This window comes from Cryptomeria japonica, chromosome 3 (genome assembly GCF_030272615.1).
Source record: "Cryptomeria japonica chromosome 3, Sugi_1.0, whole genome shotgun sequence".
NCBI classification, from domain to species: domain Eukaryota; kingdom Viridiplantae; phylum Streptophyta; class Pinopsida; order Cupressales; family Cupressaceae; genus Cryptomeria; species Cryptomeria japonica.
The window spans coordinates 656,258,000-656,273,928 of NC_081407.1; the positions used below are offsets into that span (position 1 = coordinate 656,258,000).

The following is a 15,929-nucleotide window of genomic DNA, read 5'->3' on the forward strand; positions in this document are numbered from 1 at the left end:
TTGTCACTTCAACAGGTGACCATACTGTCCCTGTGTGTAATGGCCATTAGCTTAAGAAATTTCCCAAACCTGGTCTCTCACAGGCAAGAGAAATGTCACACTTGAGGGATTTCATCCCCAAATGCCAAGTAAATTTCCAAAATAGAATCCAGAAACACAATTCCCAAGAATACACAATCTCCAAGATGTGTCAATCGTCATTAAATGCTCATATTTATTACTTCAAATTGGCACACATCCCAAGGCACCATCAATGTGGGATAAATGGAAGATAGAATAAAATATCATTATCCCTTTATGTCTCCACAAAGAAGGGGTACTTTTAATTTTTCTTTTTTAACATTAGCTTCAGCATTAAATAACCCCTTAAGTTAATTATTAAAATTTAACTTCAGAAACTTTTGATTTTTGCCTAAATAATTAATGCCCCCATTTAATTTGCAATCCAGGAGAATAATTAAATGCACCAAAATGAAGTCAACCAAAACTGCTCCAAAATTTAGCCGTCACTGAGCCAAACTAACTTACTATAAATAGTAAGTTTCTGGAAAACCTGTCAAATCACCTCCGATTGACCTGCAACTGAAATTGCCTAGGCCAAAACCATCAATGATCCCTGTAAGGTCCTGGTTAGCCCTCGAGACCATGGCAAAAAGGGCTAACGACAAATCACCAGATGACTGCTAAAAAGGGGACATTATGGACCGAAACCTGAGTGTCTGTTGTTGGTGGGACGTAGCCCCTGCTATCTTATCATTTTCAGCTCAATCATTGTGTAGAATACATTGTGCAATGAGTGATCTATTCTATAACTGAAGGCACATTATCTCACAAACACAGCAAAGCAGAGAATTAAAAAGATAAGGAAATCATTTAGTGCTTCACTTTGGCAGGATATTGGTATTGACAATGGTGTCGCCGCGTCAGCATGTTGCACTCAGTTAATCAGTGCGTAGAAGGGATCAGTTTGGTTTGAGAATATAGATGCCATTCCAAAGCATTTCCTAAGCAGTTTGAAGCAGTTAAATCCAAGGATACAAGCAGTCAGGTTAATTTTAGAATATTGCATGCAATTTTAGATTGATCTAAAGTTCATTGGTATCTGAAATTCATATTATTCTTATCTGAGATCAAATTATAAACCGAGTATTACTCTATATTGCATAAGATATGGCATATATCTGAGTTGTCAAAAATCTACATCTTTCGAAGAATCTACATTAGACAATTTCTGTTTTAATTATAGTTGTATTTAGAGTTGGTATCTTTCATAGTGTATTTTCCACTAGCTCAAGAGTACAAAGTTAATACATTTCTCTTTGAGTTCTCTCTTTTTATGAAGCACCTCATCACCCCCTAACTCTTCCTGATTGTTCGAAACAAGATATTCTGCCAAATGTAACTATACTTCTTCTTCATCATCAAGCACTAAGGGCTGAAATAACCAAAGATACTCCACATTCACCACTAAGTAGATATTAATTTATGAAGGAAAATCAAGACAAGAAGCATTCATGACCACTTGTACTACAATCTAAAATGGGCCATATCTTAAGGGATAAATTTTCCTTGCTTATCTTTGGAGCCTCTATTTACCCAAGCACGGCCAAACCTAGCCATTGCTTATCTGCTTATCTTTTGGGCCGACCTTATCTTTCTTTTTGACAATTATTCCTAGAGGCCAACTTTGCTAAGTTGTTGTGGTTAGATTAGCATATAAATGTGTTTGGTGAAGGAAGAATCATGGAAGGTTTAGTACTGCTTTTGCATTAAATGAATGCAAAAAGGAGATTCAGATGGAAACTTGAGTGTCTGTTGGTTGGGATGTAGCCCCTGCTATGTTATCATCTCTGGCTCAATCATTGCATAGAAGACATTGTGCATTGAGCGATTTGTTCTAGAAATGAAGGCACATTATCTCACAGACACAGCAAAGGAGAGAATTAAAAAGGTAAGGGAATCGTTTGGTGCTTCAGTTTGGCGGGAGATTGGTATTGACAGTAGCATTATTCTGTTGCACTCAGTTAGTCAGTGCGTAGAAGGAATTAGTTTGGTCTGGGATTATAGACGTCATTCCAAGGCATTTCCTAACTAGTTTGGAGCAGTGAAATACAAGCAGTTAGGTTCGTTTTAAGGTTTGCATATTTTATGCATTTTGAGATTGATCTAAAGTTCATTTGTATCTGAAATTCATACTGTTCTTATCTGAGATCAAGTTGCAAACTGCGTATTACTCTATAATGCATAAGATATGGCCTATATTTGAGTAGTTGTTTTCTAAATCTTTCAAAGAATCTGAGTTAGGCAATTTCAGTTTTAATTATAGTTGTATTCAGAGTTGGTATCTTTCACAATGTATTTTTCACTGGCTCAAGAGTACAAAGTTAATACATTTCTCTTTGAGTTCTCTCTTTTTATGAAGCACCTCATCACCCCCTAACTCTTCTTTATTGTTCGAAACAAGATCTTCCACCAAATACAACTATACTTCTTCCTCATCATCAAGCACTAAGGGCTGAAATGACCAAAGATACTCCACATTCACCACTAAGTAGATATTCATTTATGGACGAAAATCAAGACAAGAAGCATTCATGCCCACTTGTTGTACAATCTAAAATAGGCCATATCTTAAGGGCTTAAGTTTTCTTGCTTATCTTTGAAGCCTTTCTTTACCCAAGCACAGCCAAACCTAGCCATTGCTTTAATTTGGTTTGAGAATCCTTTAACATCTCCTAAACACAAAGATGGATTTGTTGAATCTTGTCAATGAAAATCTTAGCCCTAGGGAAATCTAAATCCACAGTTTCTCCATTTTTGTGTCAATTTCTCAAAACATGTCTGAAGCTGTCAAATTATTGTACATATGGACCACCTTGTTGTAAGAATGTTGAATATATACTAAATTCTAATCCTTCCTAAGTGTAAGGATGCCTCTAGTTATGTTGTCTTAACAGCTACAAAGTGCTTGGTTTACTACTTTAGTTTGACCATCAATTTGAGGATAGAATGTGGTTGATCTTTTCAATCAAGTAATGTGGTTGATCTTTTCAATCAAGTACCTATGTTTTCCCATAAAGCACACCAATCTTAGCCAAGCACCTTGAATCACAACCTGAAATGATACATTCTGGAAAAGCTTAATGCACCCATACATGCGAACAAAACAACTAAGCTGTTAAAGATGGTAACTTCAGCAGATATCATGCCTGCCGTATTTATGGATTTTTCAAGCTCTATATTTGATTCACTTCACCGTTTGTGAAAGCTGGAAAATGTTTCGATGTTGTTCTACATCTGTCACTGCACTTCGAAGACCTTGTTGCTGTCACTGCCTTTGTATTAGCTGGAAAACCGTTTCTTTTCCCTCTGTTAAGTTCGCCAGTTTGTAATGTGTGTCGGTGTGTAACTGACATCAGTCTTTATGATTTACTTTCCGCCTTCTTTTTCTTGGCTCTATCAGGGCTTGAGATATGTTATTTATTCCTTTGCCGTGGGTCATTTAGTAGATGATTGATATTCTTTGAAGGATCTTTTGCAGCGACTTTGTATCTGCTCTTATTTTCTGAGATGGTCATTTATGTTCAGCACTGAACATTGATTTTCTGAGATGGTCATTTATGTTCAGCAGTGAACATTGATGTGTGAAGATTCACTCTATTAGCATCTTCTTCCAAGTATTTTGTAAGCAGTTTTTTGAGAGTCATATTCTATTTTGAACATTATCAATCATTGTTAAAATGATTGTCTTCTAAGTGTGAGAGTTATGTACTTATTTTGAGCTTTCAATAAAATCTGTTTTTGGTGTGGCTGGGTTTTTCACTCTCAGGTGGAGGGTTTTCCCAAGATAATTTGTTGTCTTCTTGTTCCCTTAAGTTATCTTAGGTTCTATTATTTGTATTTATAGCTTTCTAGTTCTAATTTTAACATGGTATCAGAGCAGGTATAAAGATAAGATCCTGAATCAGATTGCTTAGTTTTGAAATTCTCTTTGTTTGGAGTTGTAGTCTGTTTATTTCAAGTTTTTCATCATGGTGAAAGTTGAAGACAGACTGGATGGTGCAGCCAATTACACTTCATGGAAATTCAGGATTCTTATTGTGCTAGAAGAGAATGATATTCTTAACTATGTGAAGTCTGTTGTAGATGAACCTTCAGATGACACCGAAAAAGCTCAATGGAGGAAGAATAATCTCATAGCTAGAAAAATACTAATTGATTTTGTTAAGGATCATCTAGTACCTGTTATATCCAAGTTGAATTCAGCCAAAGAGATGTTCGAATGTCTTCAAAGCTTGTATGAATTCAACAGTACTAGTAGAGCTCTAGCATTGAGACATCAACTCCTTCATATCAAAATGGCTAGAGGTGAATCTATTGTTTCTTTTTTTATGAAGATTACTGAATTAAAGGATCAGCTCAATGTTATTGGTGATTCTATTGAGGATAAAGATCTTGTTATGTTGGCCATGAATGGTCTTCCTCAATCTTGGGAATCTTTCATTCAAGGTATTAGTGGAAGAAATGAATTACCCAAGTTTGATTGTTTGAGGGTTGATTGCAATCAAGAGGAATGCAGACTAGAGGCAAGAGGAATTGGACGTAAATCTCATCATGAAGAAGATCATGTTCTTGCTGCCCATACGTCTAAAAGAAGAGGAAGGAAAGGAAACTTCAAAAGGAACAGAGATAGAAATTTTGATTCAGCTCCCGAATCTAAGAAAAGAAAGGATCTCTCTAGGGTTCAATGCTTTAGATGTGACAAATTTGGTCATTTTGCAAGAGAATGTCCTTCAAGACCCAAGCCTCAAGCTGCTGCAACAAATGTTGAAAATGTTTCTCCTCATAGAGAGTCTAGTGAAAATTCAGAGGAGTTCTTATTTATTTCTACTCTCTCTAGTAATATTCCTACTGACAATGATACATGGCTGATTGATAGTGGAGCTTCCCGCCATATCACTTGTTATCGTGAACACCTCTCCAACTTGAAGGAAAAAGATTCGCATCTTCAGGTTATCATTGGAGATGATGCATGTTATTCTGTAAAGGGTGTTGGTTCTACTTCTTTTCAGTTGAATTCTAGTATTCCTCTTCTTCTGAGCGATATTCTTTTTGTTCCTCATATTAAACGGAATCTGATTTCTATTTCAGCATTAGAAGACAAGGGCTATCATGTTGCTTTTGTTGATGGAAAAGTTCTTGCATGGAAGAAGAATACCAGCATTCAATCTGCACGTGAAATTGGTGTTCGTCATGACAGTCTTTACAAGCTTTCAGCTCGTCCTATTCAAGCTTTAGCTCATGATTCTACAAGCTCAAGTGAGTTGTGGCATAAAAGATTTGGTCATCTAAATTTCAGAACTTTATCTTCAATGGAGATGGTTGTTGGTCTTCCAAAGCTGAATCAAAACAATGAAGGTGTCTGCAAGGGACGTGCTCTAGGTAAGAATGTTAAGAGTACTTTTCATTGTAGAGAAAATAGAGCAAAGGATATCCTAGAGTTAATTCACTCTGATTTGTGTGGCCCTATGTCAGTTGCTTCCCTTAGTGGTTTTTGGTATTATGTTACCTTCATTGATGACTTTTCTCGTAAGTGTTGGATTTATTTTCCTAAGTCTAAATAATCTGATGAAGTGTTGTCCAGATTTAAAGAGTTTAAAGCACTTGTTGAAAATTTGTCTAACAAGAAGATAAAGATTCTAAGATCTAATAATGGGGGAGAATATGTTCCTGGTTTATTTCATAACTTTTGTGTTGAAGCTAGGGTTAAGAGGGAGTTTTGTGTCCCTTATAATCCTCAACAAAATGGTGTAGCTGAAAGAAAGAACAGGACAATTGTTGAGGCAGCGAAGGCTATGATCCATGATCAAAATCTTCAAACATTTTTATGGGCAGAGGCTTGTAGGACAGCAGTGTACATTCAGAACCGTAGTTCTCATCAAATTCTAGAAAACATAACACCAAAAGAAGCTTTTTCAGGTATTAAACCTGACATTAGTCACCTCAGGATTTGTGGATGTCCTGTCTATTTTCATGTTCCAAAAGAGAAAAGAACTAAGTTAGAACCTTCAGGAAAGAAAGGCATCTTTGTTGGTTATAGTGAATCTTCAAAAGCATATAGAATCTACATTCCAGGTCAAAAGCAAATTGAAATCAGCAAGGATGTGTCTTTTGATGAACATGTAGCTTGCAAGAAATCCTTACATGGAATCTGATAGAGAAGACTTTGAGCCTCCTCAAGATATAGATATGGCTGATCCGGATTCACCTTCAAAGATTCAGTGGGAGAATACAAATTTAGAAGACTTTGCTAATCCTGTTGATCCAATTGACTCTATAGATACTTCTGCAAGTCCCAATAATATTCCAGCTAATAAGAAAAGACCTTTGTGGGCTCGAAACACTATGGAAGAGGCTGAAAAATATGCAGCTCCTCGTGGCACCTTCAGAGAGAGTAAAAGGGCTCATAAGTTTGCGGGATATGTAGCTTTGATGAGTCACCTTTTAGCATCCGAGCCTTCTAGTTTTGAAGAAGCCTCAAATCAGCAAGTGTGGAAGGATGCCATGATGGAGGAGTATCAATCCATTATCAAAAACAATGTGTGGGATATTGTTCCTAGGCCCAAAGGTAAATATGTTGTTTCCTCTAAGTGGTTGTTTAAAATTAAACATGCAACTGATGGGAGTGTAGAAAAATATAAGGCTCGATTTGTAGCTAGAGGTTTTTCACAAAAGGAAGGCATAGACTATGAAGAGACTTTTGCACCTGTAGCACATTATACTTCTATCAGAACCATTATTGCTATTGCAGCTGTTAAATAGTGGAAATTGCATCAGATGGATGTAAAGACAGCATTCTTGAATGGCGTAATTGAAGAAGAAGTTTTTATTGAGCAGCCAGATGGATTTGTGATTCATAAGAAAGAATCACATGTATGCAGATTGAAAAAGGCCTTGTATGGCCTTAAGCAAGCTTCTCATGCATGGTATGAAAGAATTGATTGCTATTTGTTGAGCTTGGGTTTTCTCAAAACGATGCAAATTCAAATATCTATTTCAAGGTAATTGATGGTAAAGCTTTAATTTTAGTTCTATATGTTGATGATTTATTTCTTACTAGAGAGGATGATCTCATTGCTAGATGTAAGTTAGAGTTATCTTCTGAATTTGAGATGAAAGATCTTGGTTTGATGCATTATTTTCTTGGTCTAGAACTGTGGCAAAGACCAAATGAAATCATTTTGAGTCAAGGGAAATATGCCATTGACATTTTGAAAAGATTTGGTATGTTAGATTGCAAGTCTATGACAACTCCCATGGAAGCAAATCTAAATAAGTTACATGATGTTGCAGCTAGTTTAGATTTAATTGTCCTTCTATGTATAGGCAATTGATTGGATCTTTGATGTATTTAGTCAACACAAGGCCTCACATATGTTATGCTATTAACACTCTCAGTCAGTTTATGAGTGAGCCTAGACAGATTCATTTTGTTGCAGCTAAACATATATTGAGATATGTACATGGTACAATGGGATATGGTCTGAAATATACTTCTTGTGGAGGTCTGAAATTGCAAGGTTTTTCTAATTCAGACTGGGCGGGATGTGTACCTGACAGGAAGAGCACTTCCAGTTGTTGTTTTAGCTTCGGTCCAGCTATGATTTCCTAGTGCAGCAGGAAGCAATCATGTGTGGCCCAAAGTACAGCAGAAGCTGAATATGTTGCAGCTGCTACAGCAGCTAGAGAAGCGGTGTGGCTTCGTAAATTGCTTGCAGGATTGTTTAGACAGCCTTTGGAACCTATAGTGATTCATTGTAATAACCAAAGTTGTGTGAAGCTTTCGGTTAATCCTGTTTTTCATGATAGAACCAAGCATGTGGAAATAAAATATCATTACTTGAGATATATGGTTCAAAGGAAAGCAGTGGAGCTCAAATACATTGGCACAGAAGAGCAAACAGCAGACATTCTTACCAAGCCACTTCCTAGAGTGAAGTTTTGTTATTTTCAAGATAACCTTGGTATTTTAGAGAATGTTGCTCTTGCTGAGAGAGAATCTCAGCTTCAATGATTTTTTATATATATATATATATATGTTGATTAATGAGTTCTTCTCTGTGAGAGAGAAGTTCAAGGTGAAATCTCTTGTAATGCATTTTTCTCTGTGATGGAGAAATTTGAGGTGAAAGCCCTTGAGGCTCTTTCCACTTATGGGGGTAGCCATAGTGGATGTCATGTTGAGAGACTCCATGACAACATCACATTGAGTGACTCCGTGATGCTTGTGTTATTTCACCTATGGGAGTAGCCATGGTTGAGTGAATCCATGATGCCTATCACGTTCAGAGAATCCGTGATTAAATTTTGTTGTTTGTCATGTTGGGAGACTCCGTGACTTGAATATCTGTTAATGATATCTTCTTTGTTAAGAGGGAGTGTTAAAGATGGTAACTTCAGCAGATATCATGCCTGTCGTATTTATGGATTTTTTGAGCTCTATATTTGATTCACTTCACCGTTTGTGAAAGCTGGAAAATGTTTCGATGTTGTTCTACATCTATCATTGCACTTCGAAGACCTTGTTGTTGTCACCGCCTTTGTATTAGCTAGAAAACCGTTTCTTTTCCCTCTCTTAAGTTCGCCAGTTTGTAATGTGTGTCGGTGTGTAACTGACATCGGTCTTTATGATTTACTTTCCACCTTCCTCTTCTTGGCTCTATCGGGTCTTGAGATATGTTATTTATTCCTTTGTCGTGGGTCATTTAGTAGATGATCGATATTCTTTGAAGGATCTTTTGCAGTGACTTTGTATCTGCTCTTATTTTCTGAGATGGTCATTTATGTTCAGCAGTGAACATTGATGTGTGAAGATTCACTCTATTAGCATCTTCTTCCAAGTATTTTGTAAGCAGTTTTCTGAGAGTCATATTCTATTTTGAACAATGTCGATCATTGTTAAAATGATTGTCTTCGAAGTGTGAGAGTTATGTACTTATTTTGAGCTTTCAATAAAATCTATTTTTGGTGTGGCTGGGTTTTTCACCCTCAGGTGGAGGGTTTTCCCAGGATAATTTGTTGTCTTCTTGTTCCCTTAAGTTTTCTTAGGTTCTATTATCTGTATTTATAGTTATGTTGTCTTAACAGCTACAAAGTGTTTGGTTTACTACTTTAGTTTGACCATCAATTTGAGGATAGAATGTGGTTGATCTTTTCAATCAAGTACCTATGTTTTCCCATAAGGCACACCAAACTTAACCAAGCACCTTGAATCACAACCTGAAACGACACATTCTGGAAAAGCTTAATGCACCCATACATGCGAACAAAACAACTAAGCTGCATCTTATTTGCTAAAGTCTTCATGGAAGGAATAAGAACATACATCTTACTAAACCAGTTCACCAGCACAAAAAGATAATCATTACATTTCTCTATCATAGGTAATCCTCCCATGAAACCCATTGAGATGCTTCCATGGATGTGAAGGAAACTATGCTACAAGGTTCAGTAGAAACACCCCATACCTTAATGGTTCTAGTTTAAGGCCAAGCCTAGGGAAAACCCAAGTAGATCCATGGTTTGCCCAAAATAAAAGCTAAAAATATCATTTTTTTTATTTGTATTAACAAAAAAAGCCAAAATACCTAATTTTGCCCTTAAATGATAAAATTGTGAGAATGACATCTACCATGAATGTTTGGTATGGTTTTTGTGCTTGATGGCAAGGCTCTACCCCTTGATCCTATTCTATATCATAACAGGTAACACACCAAGGGCACTACTCTTGGACCCTACAAGGGGTGCTACCTCTCAACACCACAAGGGGCTTGGCTCCTAAACCCCCATGATGGGCACCACCCCTCAACCTCATTAGAGCCATCATTCCCAAACTCTCACTAGTTGCAATCCCCAAATCTAGACCCTTGGTCACCCCATCCCTACAACCCATCCTCACATCCCTCATCCCCTCGTCCTAAGATCCTACGAAATATAGCTTATTTTTCCCAAAATTGAACATTTCTATAGGTTGTGAGTTCTTCTTCAAGTAAGTGAAATTAGAGCACATATGCCTCCATCCACTTAGTTAAGTGCAGTCAATTGGTTGCAAAATTAGCTAAGGGTTTGGTCTTTATGCACTCCAACTTGTATATCTTGTCACATAAGAAACCTAATTACAACAAAGGGATGAGAAGGAATTGGAATCAAACTCCTAAGTGTGTCAACTTCGACGCTATTGTTGCACAACTTGCTGAAATCTCTATGTATTAGGCAGCTTCTACATATGACGTGGCTGGTGGAAGTGCCATTGTAGTTGATTTTGGTTCGAATGAAATTGAACCAAATGTTGACATTGATGCTCTAGATGAAGAGCAATATGAAGATTATTGAATATTGATTGTAATTTTCAATGTGTATTGACATTTGAGAAACCACTGAATTATGAATTTATTAGTATTTCTTTTTAGAAGATAAGGAGGTATTTAATATTTTGCTAATAGGTAATTTTGATTATTACTGTTTTTATAATTTTAATATATATAGCCATGTGTGTGTGTGTGTATATTCATGAGCTTGTACCTATACCCAAGGAAAAAATAATTTTGTACTAGCACACCCAAAGTCATACCCATCCCTGTACCAGGGCCAGCAACTTAGGAGGGAACTAACAGTGGGTGGTACAACCCCAACTTCTAGTCATTTAGCTTGCCCACACTATACAATTTGCACCTTCAATGAACATAGAGACATCATTTTGCATGTTTGGCCAATAAACATACCTCTACAGGTTTGCAATAGTCTTTGAGACCCCAAAATGATCAACTACTTTGGAGGTATGAACCTTCCTCAAGGAACAATAGCCTTCTCTCATTTGGAACTGTGAGATTTGGCATAATAGCCTACCTAAAATGCAAATGAATGAAGGAAAGCAAATAGAGAAATCAGAAATGAGAAAGAATAAACTGTATTCTACTCGAGAGAATGCAAGCTAACAATGAGCTTGACTAGTGAGAATACAAAGGAGACCCCTTTGGTTATATAGGCCAAGGGAAGTGATAAGATATCATAAGATTATGACAAGTGTCTTAATCTTATGATATGAGACATAAAGTAGATAAAAATCATAAGATTGTGACAAGTGTCTTAATTTTATGAAATGAGACAAAATGTGGTAAATATCTCATGTGGACCCTAAGTAGACTTAAGTAATAAGATGTGAAAAGGACCTAAGTGGGTAACTATATGAGCTAGTTAGAAAAAAAGTACCGTATTCACACTAACAGGAACAAACAACCAATCAAAAAATCTATCCAACTTGAAGAAATATTCCAATTGGTTTCAAATCAGCTACCTTATCAACAATATTTACTGGTATATCTCTCCAAACTTTAGTACTAACCAAATTCACAAAAATATATTTTGCATATCATAAAAAGACAAAGCCCATCAGTCTGTGATGAAGGGGTAAACCCCAAAAGACACAACAACACAGATTGCTAACAAAAAAATGTGAATGTTCTTCTATTGAACCAAAAACAAATTACATTGCAGAAATGGACAACAAAATCAAGGATAAAATCTTCAACAGGCTGAAATACATTAAAGCTTTTTTTTCTGGTTTCTGGAGCCTTCTGCATTACTGTATCTTCAAATCTACTTCTGTTTTTTGCCTTCCCTCTTTTCTCACGCGTTACCATTTCCCATCATCAAACCACTACCAAAAAAAATGCTCAAACAATGGTCATAAATAGCCCTTAGGCACTTTCAAGCAAAATTTTAAAATTTGTTACTCCTCCCAAAATAGCTCAACTTCAAGGAACCATAATTTTTAATCCAGACACCCAATTGACTCCATTTGTTTTTGATATTGAAGTGACTGTAGTGCTATATGACTTCAAAAATCCTAAAAAACTCAAATCAAAGAATCCTCCATGATTTTAGGAAACTTAAATACTTAATATTTTCAAATCTAGAACTAATCTCGACTCAATACTCACCCACAATGTGCAATTTACCATTCTGGAGCTTTGGAGAAAATTTCAAGTCCCTATGTGCTCATATGCTAACTTACTAAACATAGAAACCCTTCTAATTTTAGCTGTCTTTGAAAACTGAAAGTTCTAAATTGTTCTCAAAGACTTAAAAAGGAAATAAGCATCATGAATATTGGCCAAACCAAACAGAAATCAAAAGAAAACACTTTTTTATGTGATACAAGATTTCCCTTACACCCTGGATGCTTCTGCATCAGTTTGTATAAGCCTATTGAAGATAAAACAAATTAATTTATATTAGTGTATTGAAAATAAAACCCATTAGTTTGTATTAGTCTAAATATATGCTTATGTCTCATAGATATTGAACAGATACAAACCAGCCTTCATCCAAAGAGTTCATGTAACCTTAAGGTTTGAATTGCAAATGCTTAAACAAATGTATTGTAAGTATTTCAAAATAAAAGAAATTGGACCGTCAAGTACCATTAACCTTTACCTTGCAATGACTGAAAATAACAGCTCATTATTACTGTCAATGGATGACATCTATATCCACAGTCAATAACTTGATGGTAACTGGATTAAAAGTACTTCTAGCATTGTCCTATGCATATTTTGTTTTCATAAATAATATATCACTGAACAAAAGATAAACATTCCCTCCAAAAGATAGTTCCAAAACATGCATTAGATGCCCAACATGTACATGAAAACTGCTTATATTTCACAATCTTCAACTAAGGAGCTTCAATATGAATACCACATTCTTCAGATGAAAAAAGAGGTTGGCAAATAACATACCAAATTGCTATTGCATTTCTCCAAATCTAAAACTTTAACAGCAACAATCTGATTGAATGGTATACAAAGAGCACGGTATACAGTTGCGCTAACACCTTGACCAACCTCCTCGTATAACTTGTAATCAGCTGACCTGAGTGGATATTTTTTCTGAGTTTTCTGGTCCATTTTCTTACTTGTTTGTGCTAGTATCTGATCACAGTCACAGAACAATGAAAAATAACCTCCAGGATTAAAAAAGTCATGGGACCTGTCATAAAATTAATTCAATCTAGATTAGCTACATCTGCTCAGCATGATGGAATCCTTAATCTTTCCCTGCGCAGGACATAATTTTGATCATTGCTTTTAATTCCTTGTCTGCTGACAATCTTGACTCTCACGCAAACAATTAGTGTACATTAACATCTGGCAAGGTGCTGCACTCCCCTGGCCAAAAAAATTAATTTTTCAAAGTTTATTTTTGTCATCTCAGAATCGTATGATAAAAAATCATGAAGTAAACCAAATTTGCAAGCCTCTGTGAATACATTGAAAATGAAACTGGTCAAGATTCGGTAAGAAAACTCCATCGAAATCAAACTGGTTACCTATAATTTCAATTTAATTTGGTAAGTAGATTCCATTCCCTCCACATCAACTTCCATAATTTCAAGCAACTCAGTAGTTCATGGATCACCATTCACTAGCAAAAGCCATCCACTGTGTACAAAGCCCAAATCCATGATACTACAAATCTTGAAGCACAAAACTTGAATAAAATATCGGGTGCAGTCTTCTCTATAATATCTTCAGTTAACCAGCAGCAAAATAAATATGGTTCTCAACTGTTGAATGCACTGAAAGAATAAAATAAGCTCAACCACCTGTTGTCATAAACATAATACATTAAGTGAGGAACACATTGTTAATAAAAAGCAGGGAATACCAAGCAAGGCTTTATAGGTTGAAAAAGTACAAGCATTAAAATAATAGCCAAATATTGTTTTGAGTGGTCACAGGCATATAGCATTCTTAAGCTGTCATGGTCATATGAGAAAAAGTCTAGAACAAAGCCATTCTGATTCAATGCTTGATCCAACTTCTCTAGCCATAGAAGGGAACTGAACCACATAACTTTCCTCATTACAGAAACGGATCCTTTATCAACTTCCCTCAAAAAATCAAAGCTTCCCAACTTACCAACTAATCAGTGTGAAAACAAAATTGCATCATATAAATGGAACAGATCAAACCAGAATTGAGTTCCACACATCCTAATTCCAGGGCATATCAATCTATTTGTAATTCATTTGAGAAAGAAATAGGACTGTATGCAAAGTTTCAGTCAAAGCAATTTAGTTTCAGCTGTAACAATCGTGATCAAATAAAAACGTCAAACACCATCATTAAGAGGTTGAATTAGTCCAGTGGACCTTCGTCTAGCAGCCAAAAAGGCAAAGGCATTTTTTTGGATGCACGGGTGTTTTATCAGCCTCTCCTTAGCACACGGACACGCACCTGAATCCCTCCAATTTTGAGCTCCTGACCTCACCTCATGTTGCGTAACTAAGGGTATTTTAGCCAATGCTATGATGATGGCCTGAGCTCAGGTCCCATAGGTATGCTCCCCATGTTAATGTAGCCAGCTTACTATGGGGCAAACATAAGGCTGGGTGCGAGTCCCAGGCAAAATGTGGTGGAACCAAAACCCTCAACCAATACTGAGCTACACGATGCATTCTCAATAGCTATTCGGGAGTGGGCCAAGTATTGAATTTACTTAAAAACCATAGTGACTACAAGAAATGTGATACAAAGACAGCAATGAGGTCATGATCGAGGACCTCATTTTGAAATAGTGTATAGAAGAATATAAATAAGGCTAAAAGCATATGACATGTAAACATAATCACAGGAGATAGTAAGCCACATGTAAGAAAAAAGGACCCCGTCCCTAAACACGAGTTTCCTGCTGTCCGTGCTGTAAAAGAACCACAAGAGACCGGACTAACTTGTCAGCGAGTAAAATAGATGATAACTTCTTAAAGAATCGTTCTCTTTAAGAGAAATAGAAGGCCTGGAATGTCGAATAAACCTCACAGGCATCAAATGTAAGCGAAACTTTGAAACTTCTTCCCCACTTCGCTTTCTTTGTATAATTAGAATGATATAATTTTCAAATTATCCAAGCAATCCTCTTTTTTCCCAAAATTGATGCCAAAAAGACAACGAACTCTTTTGGAAAATCTACACCACTGAAGAAGTTACGTAAAAAGCAATGAAATTGCTAAAAATATACGGACAGAGCACTCAGAAGCTCGGGACAGTGCAAGAGAATTATTTCCAAAGCGAAAATTTCCCATATTTATTAGGCGCATCCCGCATATAGTTTACAACTCATGTGAAATAGATGACTCTTAGCATTATTTTGACGAAATTGGTTCTGTACGACCTATCAGACTGCATTTAACTGCTTAAAACAATCTTTCTGTGCAGTTTCGATATATAACCCCAAAAGTTGTAAAATATTTTTTTTTAAAAACATAATTCAAAATAAACTGCTCTGAATTGACCATTACTGAAAGATATTACAAGCACTTACGTATAACTGATTTTCCAGACACTTTAGCAGAGCATAAATTTGGGTTCGAGAGCTGCCATCATCGACCGCGGTTCGAAACCCCGGTCATGTCCAATTTAGATAGAGAAAGGCTGAATCAGAGAGCCCAGGATAAAAGAAAAGCAGAAGAAAAACGTAAGAATTATATCCATTCTAAAATTCCATTATTAACCACGGGTTAGGAAATACCATTTGCAATTAAAGTTGGGGGATCTGGTCCTGTGGTTGGGTTTGTGTCGAAACCTTTTTATTTTTCCTTTTTTTCATTTTTTTCTTTATTTTGCGTCAATTTCATCAGTGATTAATATCATTATTTAGGCAAATTAAATTTCCGTAATGGGTTGGTAAGTCTATTAGTCTCCTAAATTATCAAGAAAGCAATCATTTTTAGTATCTTATTGTTGATTTTTAAAATTTTTTTTTTGGGTGGTCCATAATAAATTTGTTAATATTATGTAGTTTAGGATTATAATATAGCAATTATTAATGAGTCAAGAGGTTTTTTATAATGGCAGCAAAAGTATTTG

The 15,929-nt window shown here is 36.1% G+C and overlaps 1 protein-coding gene across 2 annotated transcripts in view; it reads right to left on the reverse strand.

The window, feature by feature from the left end:
• LOC131033809 (serine/threonine-protein kinase BLUS1) overlaps positions 1–15,539 on the reverse strand; it is a 191,948-nt gene extending 176,409 nt beyond the window's left edge. For both annotated transcript variants that reach the window (XM_057965094.2, XM_057965095.2), the window contains exons 1-3: positions 15,385–15,539; positions 13,391–13,666; positions 12,801–13,229 (exon numbers count right to left, since the gene is read on the reverse strand). In XM_057965094.2, the coding sequence (XP_057821077.2) occupies positions 12,801–12,968 (168 nt within the window). In that variant the 5' untranslated portion in view covers positions 12,969–13,229; positions 13,391–13,666; positions 15,385–15,539. The remainder of the gene's footprint in view (positions 1–12,800; positions 13,230–13,390; positions 13,667–15,384) is intronic.
• Positions 15,540–15,929: the final 390 nt, after the last annotated feature.